General features: G+C 41.5%; 1 protein-coding gene across 5 annotated transcripts in view; it reads right to left on the bottom strand.

Moving 5' to 3' along the window:
• GGA3 (golgi associated, gamma adaptin ear containing, ARF binding protein 3) overlaps nucleotides 1-16,884 on the bottom strand; it is a 35,473-nt gene that overhangs the window by 13,802 nt on the left and 4,787 nt on the right. Inside the window, exons 1-8 of one of the 5 annotated variants that reach the window (XM_063120290.1) lie at nucleotides 13,619-13,735; nucleotides 10,789-10,873; nucleotides 8,830-8,905; nucleotides 7,343-7,441; nucleotides 5,465-5,588; nucleotides 4,619-4,722; nucleotides 1,755-1,835; nucleotides 253-390 (exon numbers count right to left, since the gene is read on the bottom strand). In XM_063120290.1, coding sequence (XP_062976360.1) covers nucleotides 253-390; nucleotides 1,755-1,835; nucleotides 4,619-4,722; nucleotides 5,465-5,588; nucleotides 7,343-7,426 — 531 coding nt within the window. In that variant the 5' untranslated portion in view covers nucleotides 7,427-7,441; nucleotides 8,830-8,905; nucleotides 10,789-10,873; nucleotides 13,619-13,735. The other 4 variants (XM_063120285.1, XM_063120288.1, XM_063120286.1 and 1 more) reach the window with 4 other exon arrangements.

Below are 16,884 nucleotides of genomic sequence, written 5' to 3' on the forward strand. Positions count from 1 at the left end.
CTGCTTCTGCACTTCTAATAGGAGCGGAGCACATGCCTACTTCTTACTTATGCCTTGCTTGCTCATTTATAAAGAATCCATGCATTTGTTAAAACCGCAGACGTTAACATCTCCCTATGAGTGTGCTCTGAGCGATGCTGGCAACTGTTCTTGCACAGAAAGCTGCGATATGAAATTCCTTTTCATTGGAAGATGGAAGTCAAAAGAGCCCAATGATAGCAAGAATTAAACAAGGATAAGACTCGCACCCACCTTCATGAGTTCTTTATCGCCCTCTGAGGAATCTTCTTTGCTGTAGTGAACCAACATTTCATTCAACAGTTTCACATTGTTGTTTACCTCTTCCAAGGTATGCAGGCGCTTTGTTACTTTCTGTATTCGTGCCTCATCCTTCAAAGTAAAAGAGGTAAAATAAGTCTACACTTTTTAAATGCAATCACAATCCAGGACAGACAGGCTGTCTTGAAGAGCCAAGAAGCCTATATGTTTACCAGCAGCGTGTCCAGAATTCTGGCTACAAAGTTCCTACAATCTGCTATCAGAAAAGTTAAATTTTGCCTTTGGGAAAGCATTATGCAAAATAGGCAAATCTCAATATAAGAACCAGTTAGGTTCAGAGGGATTTACTCTTTGGTACATTTGCACAGGACTGTAGTCTTACTTTGCTCTCTCAAGTTCACCTTACATTGTTTAAGATAAAATTGCTGAAACAATCTGGTTTGACATTTTTGAATAGGGAACTGAGGAACTAGACGGGGAAGGGGTACAGACAGCCCTGGCCAGTATGCACGTGATCAGGGGAAGCAGAACTAAGGATCATGGGAAGAAAGAGGAAGCCATGTGAAATGAAGCACGGATAACCAAATGCAAAGGAGAACAGAGGTCTTGTACCTTTAATAACTGCCTAGAAGAGGGGTGTTTTGACGGGTGCAACTCTTCATGCAGGGGTGAGAAAAGCTGTGCATGCCAAAATGTCTCTCTTCTAGACAAAGATGAATAATACAGGGGTTGTATCCTCCTTTTCATCAGGTCACCCTAAGTGAAGCAGGTTGACACTCATCCACCAGACCTCCCCAATCCTGTCCTTTTTGCTTTCTGAGCCTTTAGGAAATGCTGCCCACAAATCTCAAGTATTTCTCTTTAAAACTGAAGAACAGAACTGTGGTGTTGTTAGTGTTGTTCATCTATAATAGTTCCAGTATATATACACAACACCAGTGTAAGATCAAAGGGAATCACAAGCCAGAATCCCATACTTGCTGAGGAAAAGGTGAACAGATGGAACTTGAGAAAAAGGGAACTTCTATCCTTAAAACCTACACCCCCAACCTCACCCTAAGCAGAGTTAGAGTGGCCTAAGCCCATTGATTTCAATGAATTCAAGCACATGAAGCTCTTCATAAGGTAAAGTTGTTCAGTAGGAGAATGAGCAGATGAGCCGGAGATAACAGAAACTACCAGAGTCAACAATCCTGATTAAATCCAAAGCTGGGAGACACAGCGGAGTTATAAATTGTGGATTGGCTTTTCTTATCTCATTACCCAAACTCTAGTCACAACTTCAAACCTAGATAAGAACCTGGTGTTTCTGATGAAGGAAATCAGAGCACTGCTTACACAGAATAAAGATGCTCAGGTCTTCTGGGATCATGCAACCCAACAGTATAAAGAAAAAAAGTTTCTAAAATGCTTCAAATTACAGAAACAAGCCCCATGCAATCATAACATCTACAGATGTGTTATTAAGTGCTTACCTCTTTCACCATGGATTTAATAAGCTTGTTTGCCTCTTGTAAATCATCGGGATTTTTGCTTTTTAACAATTTAGCTAAAAGCTGGAAAAAATAAAAGAAAAATTAAAGTGCTTAGGGTTGGCTGAACTTTTCCTGGGTTTTTAGACTTTAATTTTGAGGAACTGGTACTCGATGCTCACATTAGCAAACTTTTGACTTTTCTTTGAAGCATTCAACTCTTGGCACTTTGACCATAGCCATTTGAGGTGGAAAGGCAGGACATAAATGTAATACATAAATAAACAAGCAAATACATCACGCAGAAGCAAGAAGGTAGGTAACAGGTGCTGCTGGAAACGGTGTAACGGGTGATGCTGGAATGCAAATTTGCTTAAGACAGTGGCCTCAGTGCTATGACAAGGGAACCTATTAGCATATAACTACCCCAGAGTCAGTACTAGGGTTCCCAGGACCAATGCCGGATTGCCTCTGTTTAAGGTGTGGGAGTCTTACGCCTCAGCTAGGCCTACCGGTCTAGCGTGACAGAGGGGTGAAGATCTCGCAATATTTTTATCGCGAGATCTCTCCCTCTGTTTACACGTGGCGTGCGACGACCTCAGAGGGAGATCACATCGCGCCCACCATTTTTTTTAAAGAGGGAGCGCACCAGCTGTCATGCGCAAAAGGTAAGTGTTTCCCCCCCCCCCGCTCACCCCATCCCCGATGGTCCCAGCTCCTCGCAAGTAACTGCGAGGAGCCGGGACAAACCGCAACACCCGCCCACACGTTCCGCGGTCTCGGGATCAGACCGAGACTGCAGAAAAAGCGGGCCTAAAGAGTAGGGCCATATCCCAAGGCAAGGGAGAGACCATCCCTCCCTGATCTTGGGATCCCCTGTGCGTCATGTGAATGCACAGGGACGATCCCTGGGATCGCCTTGGGATAAAGCCCCGTCTAGCTATGGCCTGAATCTATGACAACTTTAATTAGGACTGGGTTTCACTTCGCAAAAAAAAGGAGAGAGCAGGGAACGATTAATTTCAGTTTTAGAGTATCCATTTGACACCCACCTCTATCCCAACCTCTCTCAAGAGAGCCACAGTAGACAGCAACAGTATTTCCATACATGTATGAGCTGAAGCTAACATCATGTTAAACAGCATGAGCCATTACTTGGAGGTTTCCAATTCAAATTTCAATTCAGCCCTGACCTCATGGAGTTGACCTACACAAGTCATTATCTCTCTCAGGGACTCATTGGCAAAGAGGGCTAATAATACTGGTGTATTTACAAGGTTGCTATAAGGATAATTGAGATAATGAAAGTGAAGTATTTAAGTACTTAGGAAAAGTGCTGTATAAGGACACTTTATTACTATTATTCATACATGTTTTAGTCCTCGACTCAGTGAAGGCATGCAGGGCTTTCCGAGACTTTATTTCTGCTTCATTTCCCCCCCATAATATAAAGCAATCACAAACTCTTACCGCCACCACCTGCCCACTTTAGTGTTGCTTTCAGTATACAGTAAAAAGACATTTAAATAAAGCTAATGGTTTGGTAAGCTGAGGCAAGTATTTCTGAGAACTGAGTTTTGCTCTACAATTAGAACATGCAGCCCTCAGCTTTCTCTGCCCTCAGAGCAAGAGATGGCAAGGAGAATAACACACTGTGTGAAATACAAGAGCACTTGGGAAAGCTTCCAAAACTTACCTAGGGGAAATAAGAACTATTCAAAACTTTGAACCTTGACCTTTATTTATTTGTTTATTTGTTTTGGCTTTACAGTAGTAGACTGTAGATTGGAAGGCGGGAGTTAGAATCATAGAATAGTAGCATTGGAAGGGGCCTATAAGGCCATCAAGTCCAACCCCCTGCTCAATGCAGGAATCCACTTTAAAGCATTCCTGACAGATGGCTGTCCAGCTGCATCTTGAAGGCCTCTGGTGTGGGAGAGCCCACAACCTTCCTAGGTTCCATTGTTGTACTGCTCTAACAGTGAGGAAGTTTTTCCAGATGTCCAGCCAGAATCTGGCTTCCTGTATCTTGAGCCCATTGTTCCATGTCCTGCACTCTGGGGTGACTGAGAAGAGATCCTGGCCATCCTCTGTGTGACAACCTTTCAAATATTTGAAGAGTGCTATCATGTCTCCCCTCAGCCTTCTCTTCTCCACGCTAAATATGCCCAGTTCTTCCAGTCTCTCCTCACAGGGCTTTGTTTCCAGACCCCTGATCATCCTAGTTGCCCACCTCTGAACCCCCTCCAGCTTGTCTGCATCTTCTTGAAGTGTGGTGCCCAGAACTGGACACAATACTCAAGATGAGGCCTAACCAGTGCTGAACGGAAGGGAACCAATACCTTGCGTGATTTGGAAGCTATACTTCTATTAATGCAGCCCAAAATAGCATTTGCTTTTTTTGCAGTCACATCACACTGTTGGCTCCTATTCAGCTTGTGATCTACAACAATTCCAAGATCCTTCTTGCTTGTAGTATTGCTGAGCCAAGTATCCCCCATCTTGTAACTGTGCATTTGGTTTCTTTTTCCTAGGTGTAGAACTTGGCATCTATCCCTATTAAATTTAATTCTGTTGTTTTCAGCCCAGAGCTCCAGCCTATCAAGATCACTTTGAAGTTTGTTTCTGTCTTCCAGGGTTTTAGCTATCCCACCCAATTTTGTGTCATCTGCAAATTTGGTAAACCTTCCTTGCACTTCCTCATCCAAGTCATTAATAGAAATGTTGAAGAGCACTGGGCCCAGGACTGAGCCCTGCGGTACCCTGCTCTAGTTACTAGACCCTAGCTTTATATTTACTATCCCATTCATAGCACCACAAGATAACATGGCTGTTGCTTATTCATATAGTTATTTCTTCCGCTTTACCTTGGATTTCTCCTCATCATCAAACACAGGGTTTTTAGGACGGGGTGGAGGAGAAGGGATTAAGGTTCTCTCCACAGGAATTACAGGGTCAGACATAACAATGCCTAAAAACATAAAGGGAAAAAACACTGTCACTCTTTGCAAGCAAACTCTCTGGATTTTCTTGTTCACTGCAAGCTGAACAAAAATAGTGAGCTTTATCATATCTAAGGCGTATGAATCTTGAACTAGGGTCTGCTACTTGCTAGTGGCATTCTTACTATGCTGCTAGGGCCACTGGGTATTATATAATTGCCAGAAAAACAGCCAGACATTATTCTGAATCTTGATTCTGAATGGCAGTACCTAGCTCACCTTCAGAAACGCTATGATGGACTTTTCTCTCTGCAGATGAACCCTTGGAACTCACCATGAAATGTTCTTGTCTTCAGACATGCTTCTGCTCATGATGTAGATTCTAGACCTTGCTAGCCTGTGTTTATTCCTGAATCTGAGAGCTTGCCCTGCATTCTGTTACTTGCCTGATACTTCCTGATATCGTATGACCCGACTACTCAAAACAAGCATTAAGACTTGAGTAGCAAAGATGAAATTAACAGCCAGTGAATGGACTGGCAATCAATGGTAGTGAAACAGTGCAGCCAGCACTATAACCATCATTATACTGCACACTCCGCAGCAGACCTAATATTCTGCAGATCTCTCTATGAGGTACAAATCAACCTCTTAGCTGAAGTAGTCTTTTGCCTAGGTGAGTTGAAACTCCTACCTTTGATGCCACAATATTACAAAATCCCACCTAACAAGGAAAGAGAACGAAAGGCTGAAGAAGGAACTGTTCTCCACCTTGTCTTTTCAACATGTAGTAGGCATCTTTGATTTTGGACTCATCTGGCAAGGCCACCGTCCAGCTGTACAGCAGCTCAATTATTTTGATTTTGACTTTCTCTGACACTCTGTCTCCCAGGTACTGCAAGAATGAGAAAGAAGGGGAAAGGTTTAGATTTCTCTGCCCTCAGATAAAATAATCTACTTTGAACCATTAGATCAGTGAGCTGTGGAGCAAACTATGGTACGAACAGTTTCTTTGCTGGTCTGAGATGCAGCCTCTTAATAGACAGAAGCAATTACTTATATATTTATAAAGAAATTGAAGGCACCAATCACTAGGCCAAAAGTTATTTTCCAAGAATGTCCTCAAAGAATGTGAAGGCTTTGAGATGATGATGATGATGATGATGATAATGATGATGATTAGATAGATAGATAGATAGATAGATAGATAGATATAGGGTTTTTTTACATCAGTACAAAACATACTGAAGTGGTTATCAGTCTTTGAACCTTAGTTATCTGACAGTGCAATCTTATACATGTCTGCATAAGATTCCACTTAAGACATAGTGTTCTGTGAGAACCAGACCAGTAAGTCATGGTGTAGTTTTTTGAAACCTGGGTTGTCGTTGTGTCTGAACAGATCCTGACAAACAAACTATAATCAGCTAAAACCCAGAAAAACCAGCTAAAAAACCCACACAACCAAGGTTTGGTTTTGGCTTACGATATCTGATTTGTTTAAACCATAGTTTGTTGTGATATCTGAACCCAGAATTGTGGCTTATCCCTGGATTGTTTGTGCTGTGGTCTGCCCTGAAACAGAGATGCCCAGCAAGAGCAGCCTGAAAATGTAACTGATCTGAAAGCTGGCAAAACGGGCATGAAAGGAACAAACAAGAAATAGGGAAAATAAGCTATGGTTTGTTTGATCATCTCTAAGATAACTCATGACTAAAGCAACAAATCATGATTAATATAAACTATGGCTTAGCCCATGGGTTGGGGGTAGTTTGTTAACCACACCAACAACCCACCTCCGCTGGCTTTGCACAACACAAGCTACTGGGTGGGGGCTGATTTACAGAACTGGCACCCATAAACATTGGTGGTATATTTGTGAATTTATATGTAAAATAGGTCAATGCTAAACCATGGTTTCCTTAAGTCACTGTGGGTCAATCTGATCATTTGAATTGGGCCACAATGTGTAAACATAGTCACTGACCCAGTTCGCATGTTTGCAGAGTTGTTAACAAGCCATGGGCTGTTGTTGGGTTATTTGAGGGTTGCTGCCCCCACCCACCCCAATACAAGCAAGCCATGCTGCCCAGGTTCGGATGACACAGCAAGCCACACCAGCGAGGGTAATTAAGGAAATTTGGTTGGCATGCTTGCACAGCAGGATTAAGAAGCTACCATGGCTTGATAAACATGCTCTGATTGTGTGAACTGGTTTATTGAGTTCAATGGGATTTCCTTCGGAGTGAGAGTGAGTAGGACTTCAGCCTAAAATTCCTTGCTATTCTAAATTCAGTGTATTTTCTTGGTATAATTCCTTTTATACAGCAGTGTTGTCTACTTGACTTGTTGGACATTGTCCTCCAGCTATTCAGATAAATGGCCAAGATACAGTGAGGCATTTTTGTTGTTGTTGTTGTTCTTAAAAAAACACCTGTGGAATTCTTATTTATTTATAGTCTGCCTAATCCCAAAGGAATCTCCATGAACCACAACATGTTTTATGGATTGGAGCAAGTTAGACACGTAAACATTAATCTTTGTAAACTGCCCAGAGAGCCTCAGCTATGGGGCGGTATAGAAACGTAATCACTAAGAAGGAGGAGGAGGAGGAGGAGGAGGAGGAGGAGGAGGAAACTTCATACTAACCTTGGGAGATACAACTTTAATTAGCTCGTTTAAAAAGCGAAACTTTCCTACTTCATTATGAAATCTTCGTCCACAGTTCTTCATACAAGCTTCCAGAACCTGCAATGAAACAAACAAGTGTAAGATGAATCAGGACAGGCCTGCCTGGAAGGGGTTCCCCAACCAGCAATGAGCCACAGAGGTTGCCTTTGAAACTTTTAAATGTGACCTGAGCCATCAGGGATTAATGTGAGGTGAAGCTCCCTGGAGACCTCCATCTGATTTTCTAAATGTTTGCATGTGCATTTATCCTCACTTCACTTGATACAAACTCTGTGGCTTTTTCACAGAAATATTGTGCCTATGCAGAGGTGAGACCTTTGCATACATAATACTATTTGCCCAAAGCTGTTATGTTATCCACAAGGAGTATTTTTGATAAACAATGTGGTCCCCTGAACCATGAAAGTTTGGACAACAGGGAAAGTAAATACTGGAAAGAGAGACCTATTTCACTGAGAATTCCTGGCACAAATTGACATGAAAGGATACTATCAGCTTTTTGAGTGACATGCAAAATGATGTTGCGATACCATTTTGGCATTAGCCAACCAGTTTAGTGCATTATATCCCAAACTACATGTATTTTACATCCAGGAGAACTGCCTTTCGTTTACCCAAATTATGCACTGCGAAAAAATCATTGCATATATCTCCTTTATATACCTAACTTATCCTGATTTGGATTTCTGTAGGCTTTAGAATGTTTTAGCAAGGACTGGAATTATAGGGTATGAAAGAGAGGGAGGAAGGCATAGGGTGAAGTGGAGGCAGAGAAGCAGAGCGGTAAGAATGGAGGGGGCATTGATACACAGCAGTTAACAGCAGGTTGTCTGAAACACAGACACCCCTTCTCCTAACCACTGAAAACTGAATCCATGGCCTTCAGCATGTACCACAAACACATTCTCATGCTGTACTTCACACTCATGAAAGCTAGAAACGTAGTGTGAAATGAAATACTGAGATGAATGCATCCTGACCGTATGCAACTCAAAAGTAAGCCCACTATGTTCAATGGAGCTTATATGCAAGAAAGTGTGTATAGGATGGCAGCCTCAGAAAACCAAATTCAAGACTGAGGAACATAGAAACATGCAGATGTAGAAAATATCATAACAACAACTGCTAATCTCTTTTGCAGGGAAGGAATGATGAGTCATGAGTACTATTGGTTCATAAAAAAGGTCTCAGGACTGATGGGACCGGACAATCCCCTTGACCAATGTGAAACTATCCACTGTCAACCTGCGTTCTACGTAGAGCTGGAAGGAACCAAAAGGCTATCTAAACCAAATTTTGCCACAAGAGAGGCCCATTTGCCCAGCAGCCTCCAAAAGTTCAGCTTATTTACTTTAATTAAGGCTTTATCCGATCCTCTCCCTAGTAAAGAAACTAATTTGGTTGCAAACACAGAATTTTAAAAATCAGAGTTAATGAACACCTACCGTCAGAGCCTGGACTGCCTCCCATTCCTGTGGTGACTGGATTTTATGAGCCAGCAATCTCACAGCTATCTGTGGACTGAAATAAAGTTATTTATTTATTTATAGAGTGCTAAACCATATACATGACACTTTAGAGAGAATGAGGGGACATCACCGTCCTTGCCCTCAAGAAGCTTACAATCTAGGGAAATGCAGGCAGGGGTAAACAGGGGGGAAATATGAGATTACTGTAGGTCTGGAGGCTACGGGGATTAAAGCGTAATGCCAAAAACGTCACTTTCACAACTGCCAATGCACATGCAGCAGTCTCATGTGAAAGATTTTCTCTTCAAACACCAACGGCTGAAAACTTACTTTGAAAACAAACAAACAAACCTGAAAGTCAACACTACCAAGATGTTAGCCCCCAAGTGAAGCAAAATAGACTACTAAGTGTCAGCTGCTCCCTCCCGAAGATTTTATAAAATAAGAAAGAGGCACGTAATGCAATAAAAAGAAGCAACAAATATAGCCTGAAACCCCTTTGCCGGTATTAACTGTTGTGTCCTCAGCATTGTTCTAGTGTTATCAGGCAGAGAACTGGCAGGTCTCCTTGGAGCACTGCAAATCTTACTGTGTAATCCAGGGGTATGCTGTACTTTTCTGGCCATTCTTCTCCTCAATGTGAGGGAAATAATACTTCCTCCTTGCACAGGAAGTTATGATTCATGAGGGTTTGTTAGGAAAATCTGCAAATTGTTTTAAAAACATAAAAGCCCTGCATGAATATTAAAGGTTGTGATCATTGCAATCAGGGTGGATAAAAATCAATGATTTAAAAACAAAAAAATCTAAAAAATCGGATTTTAAAAAATTTAAATCGGATTTTTTTAAAATAAAATGCTTTTTGAGGAAAAATCTATCTAAATATAGTTTTCTATTTAAGATACATTATTGTCCAAATGTTATTCTTCATGAAATAAGGATTACTTTTTAATTATGTAGCATGAGGCTGTATATTCATGCAATGCTTAAATTTTTTGGTAAATGAATTCCATTCATCCATTCACAATGTCATGCTCTTCCAGAGGTAGATATTATCACAGATGCTTGGTTTTACAGTTCTCAAAACTGTGAATTTGTGTCTGCAGAGATCACAATCCCATTGTTCCTTTGCAAATCTATGTACACAGAATCAACCCCTTACCTCTTAAGTGCGAAGTTTAAAAAAATCAATGAATAGAGTGCACTTTGGGGGGGGGGGGGAGTGTCACATGATTAAATCAAGTCTTTTTGCGTAGTGATTTAAATCAAACTGATTTAAATCAAATCCACCCTGATTGCAATGATGTCCATTTCGAGGATGGAAACCTGAAACAGTAAGCTGATGTTCCTCATATTCTGAAAGCAGTCAGAATCAGAAAATTATCTGGGTTGAACCCAAGATCTTTGTTCCACGGGTGGAATGGGACTTCCCTGTCCTCCTCTCCTCCTCCACGCAGTTTCCTACATGCCTCTAAATCTTCTCTAGAGTGCCCTGAAGACTATTTGCAGGATGCAGGGGGAGGAGAGAACAGAGGAGTCCTGTTCCACTAGTGACATCTTTCTACTTGCCAAACAATCATCTGGGATCCACCCATAGGTCAGCCTTACCCAACTTGGTGCCCTCCAGATGTCTGGAATTAACAAGTTCCAGCATCCCCCAGCCATCAACCCTGGATGTAGCCCTTGGTTTGTTTGCAGATTGCTTCATCACAGCCTATCAAAAAAAGCCCGACTGTTTTATGTTCAGAACTTCTTTACAATGTTTTTGTGTTTTAGGAGAAAACAAACTACACAAGATCTATCCAAAGAAAGTCAAATAACCGTATTTTGAACATGAATCACATTAAATGAAGCATAAAAAACGCCAAGTTTCTATTAAAAAAAATTTCTTCAATAAAACCTTGTGATGCAGCTTGAATGGTTTGGGACACACACCCTTCAAGTTCTTTGTTGATCTGATCGCAGAAGCCAATGATATACTCCCAGTCTTCTTGTCTGTTCAAGGGGTTGGTGGCTTTATCTGACGAAAAGAAACAGCAGCTCATGTGTTAATCCAATGCAAACAAAAAGCCTCCTGCATATCCCAGACAAGGCAGTGGTTGATCATTAGAACACACTGCCACCTTTTCCCATTCAAAAAAGACTTTGAGAAACAAAATCCTCTCACGCCTGGAAACTACGAAGATTTAAAGCATACTCTTTCACTTCGGAATACCTGAGATCAGTCTAAAAATGAGAGTCAAATGCTACACCTCATGCAAATGGCACCAAAATAGCTCAGCTTAGAGAACACACTACAAAACTGGAAGCTGTCTATACATCTTCTAAGTTCCGCCATAGCTGCGCAGTGGCGCTGGGTCAGTTATACAATGCAGCCGCTGAGTCGCAGCCACGAGGCTTTTCATCAAAGCTGCATGGTAAAAAAGTCAGGGACTTATTTATTTATTTATTACATTTCTATACTGCCCAATAGTGGAGCTCTCTGGGCAGTTCACAAAAATTAAAAACATTCAAAGTATAAAACAACAGTATGAAACGATAATATAAAATACAATATAAAAGCTCAACCAGATAAAAACAGCAGCAATGCAAAATTACAAATTTAAAATACCAAGTTAAAATTTATTTATAGACTGTTAAAATGCTGGGAGAATCAAAAGGTCTTCACCTGGCATCTAAAAGCATATAATGTAGGTGCCAAGCGAACCTTACTCTGACTTTTTCTCCAAAGTGAGGTCACCACAGCCCTTCTGCCATGTGACCTTGCTCCGGGGTTGAGCTGGAGGTGGATGACAACCCAATTGGTTGCTGGAAGCCAGGCAGAGGGTTAGGGTTGTGTTAATTAACTTCTCTGATGCCGCATTAATTCACCCCAATTTATATCAAAAACTGCGCATTTGTAGAGGGAGCTTTCATCCTTTACTCCAGTCTATAAAAATAGAGATCTGACTCCTTTCCTGACTGTTTGCTCAAATGGGGCAGATCTATATTTCTATAAACTGGAGATGCACAGCTGTGCATCAGCAAAGCAAAGGATAAAAGCTCCCTCCACAAATGCACAGGTTCTCCCTTCAGATCTTGGGATTTTTGCTTTTTCTCAGAACTGTGAACATAATGGAGGGAGGGGGTGGGAGCTATTACTTCCATCCTGCCCCCAACCTGGAAGTATCTTTTTCCGAGTTTTAGGGATAGCTCACTCTGCAGCATAACACTGAAGGAGCAGAGCCAATTTCATCATACTGCGGAGAACAAGAGCAATGCGCTTTCATCACACGCTAGTCAAGATGAAACCCTGGACCCTAGAAAGTGAAGCATAGGTGCACAGGAAGCGGCCTTATCCTGAGTCAGACCATCGGTCCATCTAGCCCAGTATTGTCGACACTGACTGGCAGCAGCTCCCCAGGGTTTCCGCAGGATTTTTTCCAGCCCTATCTGGAGATGCTGGGGACTGAACCTGGCGCCTTCTGCATGCAAAGCAGATGCCCTCCCACTGAGCCATGGCCCCAAGCAAACAGCCATTCAGCACCCCACATTTACCATTTGGCCCCATGTTAGTGAATTTCTGAAATGACGAACTGACAGATACACAGTTAGTTTTATTCTGATGAAAAGTGCACCTAGACTAGTCAAGCCTTTCCCAACCTGGCGCCCCAAGCATATTTTGGATTACAACTCCCACCATCCCTGACCACTGGCCCTGCTGGTTGGGGATGTTGGGAATTGTCGTCTAAAACAACTTGAGGTTGGGGAAGGCTGTACTAGTTGAAGTAAGGAAATCCTCAGAACTTTCATTCCATCTGAAACAGTTTGTAACAGTCCAAGGATTCAAAGTTACACTCTGTAATCGCTTACTAGCCAAAGAGGCAAACCAACCCAAGGTAGGTGCTTTTGTTCCACTGATTTCAATGGGACTTAAAAAGTACTTTGTTTTGTTTGATTCATATCCAAGTGTCATCCTGTTGTCTTCAGCACATCTACACCTTCAAGTACTTGATGGGAAAGACCGTTGCCTATTAAAGTTTCTGCCGCAACTAATCAATGCATATCTAAGGTGCCACAGTGCTTTTTTCTCTCTCTTCTTGCTGCTTCAGACTAACACGGCTTCTAAAAATGTACTTTTTTGGTTCCTAAACACTAAGTTCAAAGTAGAGGAAAAAGCAATACTAGCTTCTGTATGTCTTTTTCTGATTAGAAGGGTTTTTAAAAACATTCTCTCCTTTTTGCCTTTTAAACTACTTTGCAGAAAGCGTCTCTGTCATTTCAATGTCATATCTTAATCCTTTGTTCTTGTCTGCAGTGGTTTTCACAGCATTGATGTTTTCAGGGAACCCTTTCGCATTGGCTTATCTGCTAAGGAATGGCCATATCCCTGATAAGTCACCCTGTCAGTTGCTGAGGGCTCTGGAAGCATGTTCTAGACCAGGGATGGGGAACCTCCAGCTGAAGGGCCAGATGCAGCACACGAGAGTTCCCCATCCAGCTCAAAAGCTTCTTCAGTAATCTGTGATCTGAGATAAGAGGGTTTTCCAAAGCAATTAAACTTTAAACACCCTGCATAGAAATGAGCTGTGCTTTTTCAGGCATGAGATAATCTAAGCACACACAGTTTGCACGGGGCAGGGGCCAAGCCCATTATGCATGGTTCACTGTTGTCCACTTGAACTGAGAATGTCCCCTAGAACACACCCATCACTTTCCAGCAGCAGCACATTGCAGGGGAAGATCAGTAGCGGTAGGCATATTGTCTTTCAAAAAGCTTACCCACCATTAGTAATATTCTCATTGAGGGACCACTGATAAGCTTCCGAGCATCCCAAGGTTCCCTTCAACAGAGTATGCACCCTTGCTTTAGAGTAGGTACCATTGTTGAGTAGGTTGTGTTGTACTCAAAGGAGGCTTTCATATTTCTCACTGGAAAAGGGAATCACGGTTCATTTCCCCAAGGCCTGCCTCTCTGATGTTCCCTAGTTTTGAAAGCAGCAGATTGCAGAAAATTCAAGCTATCAAGATAGATTTGTGTTTCATGTTTCATCTGTTCCAGATAGATCAGCTCGCATACATAGCACTAGACCGCCTGCCAGTGAGACGCCCAATTTAACCTAATTTTTAAAGCAAAACTGACCAGGACAAAATGTTAGAGACAAAAATGCCATTTATTCTAGGGACAGCGCAATATGTGTCTGTGCCAAATACAAACGAGTGATGATTAACTAAGAACAAGGAGCAGAATGAACCAAAATGTTTGAAAATATAAACTATGCATGTAAATGCAAGCATATGCTAGGCTCTAGCAGCTAGAACAAGGGTGGGCTGATTTCACTCTAGCATGTTCTATTTTCTTTTACCACAATCGCCATGGTCGACTGGTGTGTTTTAATTTGACAAAGCAAGAGGGCACGTTCAGGAGCTCCTCACCATAAAGGCACTAATCTATACACTACAAAGGGTTCCTAACTATTTACTCTTAGTTCTAAACATTGCAGGAGCAGATCAAGATCTCCCTCCCATAATAGTATTTCTTAATATTTCTTTACAGGTTTTTTTAAAAATGGGACCCAGGCATAATGCAAAGCAAAGTGCTTCCCTTTTAGCACCATCTTTATTTAGGGTTAAAAGAGCGATTCTGTGTGTTTTGGAACTCAGACCTACCTCTGCCTTATACCTAGGTTCTTGGGCAGGTTCCTCTTCTTTTAGTCTCACCAGTTTGTCTTCTGGGAAATGAGAATTCTGTGACTGGCCATACCCATCACGGTAGCCATTTTATGAATGGGCATGCCCCATGGCACCCATTTTGTGAGAGTGCTTGCAACAGTGTATACAACATTAAATTATGTAAAAAGTTAAAATTCTGGATTAAGGTAATCAAAATCCTACCTCTAGACACAATACATATTTACATGCAATTACTTTGCTTAATTTAGTCTGCTTTGATTCTCAAGACCAAGGTCAAGGAACTGTACAGGCAATGAACCCCATTGACGCTAGAAACTCTGCTCAGCCCTTGCCCTGACACTTTCCAGTGTTTTCATATCTATCCCTAGGCATAAAGGCTAAAATGTACTTTAAAAATATAGAGACGTAGATCTTCAGGGTGCTGAATTCCATATTCCTGGTGATTCCAATGGTTTGAATATTCTGCACACCATGTAGGAAAATGAAGCAGAACTATTATACAAGAGGAGCTAATATTCCCTTTGGAAGCTCTAGTAGTGTGGCCCCAGGGATAAAAATATTTTGGACACATAGCTGTTAAATGTTCATAGGCACAAACATAGCAATACAATGTTCAAAATTATAAAAAGAAAAGTCTAGAGATAACCTTCCTTCCTTCTTATAATATTCATTCCTAAACTGGACAAGATTATACCGCCACGGTCAAAATTAGCTCTAATTGCAGTGCCAATATCTTTATCCCCAGAAAATGAAGCTTGCTTGTCCAGTTCTCCAACAGCACAAAAGAGCCTTTGATTGACATGAACCAGCAACCTGGAGGCTGGTACTTTTATAATAAACAAATTCACAATTCTGACACAGTGCAGTCCAGGTCATTTGTCACCAAGAAATCCAAGCCACATCCTGCAGTAAATGAACACTGCAAAATATATAGAACATCTCTTTGTTATCCCAAACTGAAACGTTAATGAGAGCTACCTTAATGAAAGCTACCATATAAACCAAACCAAATGCTGTTCATTCTTACTCTGGGAAACTGGTGCATTGGATCTGATGTGGGCATGGTCAGTTGGAAGAGGTGTGGAATGGGAGTGAAGGTGTCAAGTTTCCAGGGAGATGACAGAAAATTCAGGGGAGGTGGAAACATCGGTTAGAGCAGTTGTTGTCAGAACATATATCTCCAGGATGCTTTAGACTTCAGCTTCCAGTATTCCTGACCATTGATTGTGTTGGCAGGAGCTTCATGGAGTTGAAGTCCAAAACATCTGGAGATCTACTTTCTACTCACCCTTGGGTTAGAGTGGGCAGTTGTGAGAGAGGAAGGGAAAGTGATGGATTTGGAGGAAACGTGAGCTATAGTGATAATTCTCCTTAAAGCATGTGACTTATTTATTCTGTTGTTGTCATACTGAGATGTTCCCATATTCCTGGTTCACCCAAAATATTTTCATCCTATTAACTGTAAAATAAACAAAACTTCTGTTTTTGGGAAAAGCTCAAGAGGAGTATATTGTTTTCTAGACTGAACCCACATTGGCAAGGTTTGAGCACACATAAACACAGGTGAACAGAGGAAATATTACTTTTACACAGGAAACACTGATGGATTAATCCAATAGCTCTCTGACGAAAGGCGAAAACAACAACAAGCATCCAAACATAAAGCACTGAGACCTAGTATTAGAAAGGGCTAAATATTTGGACCATGACGCTGTAGTTCTTAATACCTATCTGTGGAGCAAGCAGCATGCCAAATTATAGCCAGGTGTTAATAATTAGTGTGAATGTGCCATGATAGCCAACTAGCAGCCTACTGGCTAGATACAGCCCCTAAGGAATTTTTTAAATAGACCCTGGTTTTCAAGGTGTAAGAAACAGATAATCCACACTTTAAGGTTACACCTTCTCTTTGGATTTTTTGTATGTTATATATAAAATGTATAGCGTTGTCTGTGATGTTATGGCTTAGCAAATGTGCTTTGAAACAGTGAAGTCCTTACTAGAGGATGGAACCAACTTTATGACGGTGTTGACCTGCCCCACCCTACCCTGTCCACTATCTGGAGAACAGGCCATCTCTTTCATATGGGAATCTGTAATGTATACACTCCATTTAAGAAGCATAGAAGCACTGCCTTAGTTACAGGATCCTCCTCAGTAAAACAGTTCAGTCACCCTGTCTGTGCATGAGAAGACACACCCCAATCACCTTTGCTAACACTCTGATAGTCCTATCCTTCATACATTTGTCACCTTACACCTACCTGCTCATTGCCATTTTGTGTGTTTTTGTGACTTCTGGGGCAATGTACCTAACAGATTATGTGCTAAATTTATAGACAATACCTGCTGCATCAT

The sequence above is a fragment of the Elgaria multicarinata genome, chromosome 3 (genome assembly GCF_023053635.1).
Source record: "Elgaria multicarinata webbii isolate HBS135686 ecotype San Diego chromosome 3, rElgMul1.1.pri, whole genome shotgun sequence".
Classification (NCBI taxonomy): Eukaryota; Metazoa; Chordata; class Lepidosauria; order Squamata; family Anguidae; genus Elgaria; species Elgaria multicarinata.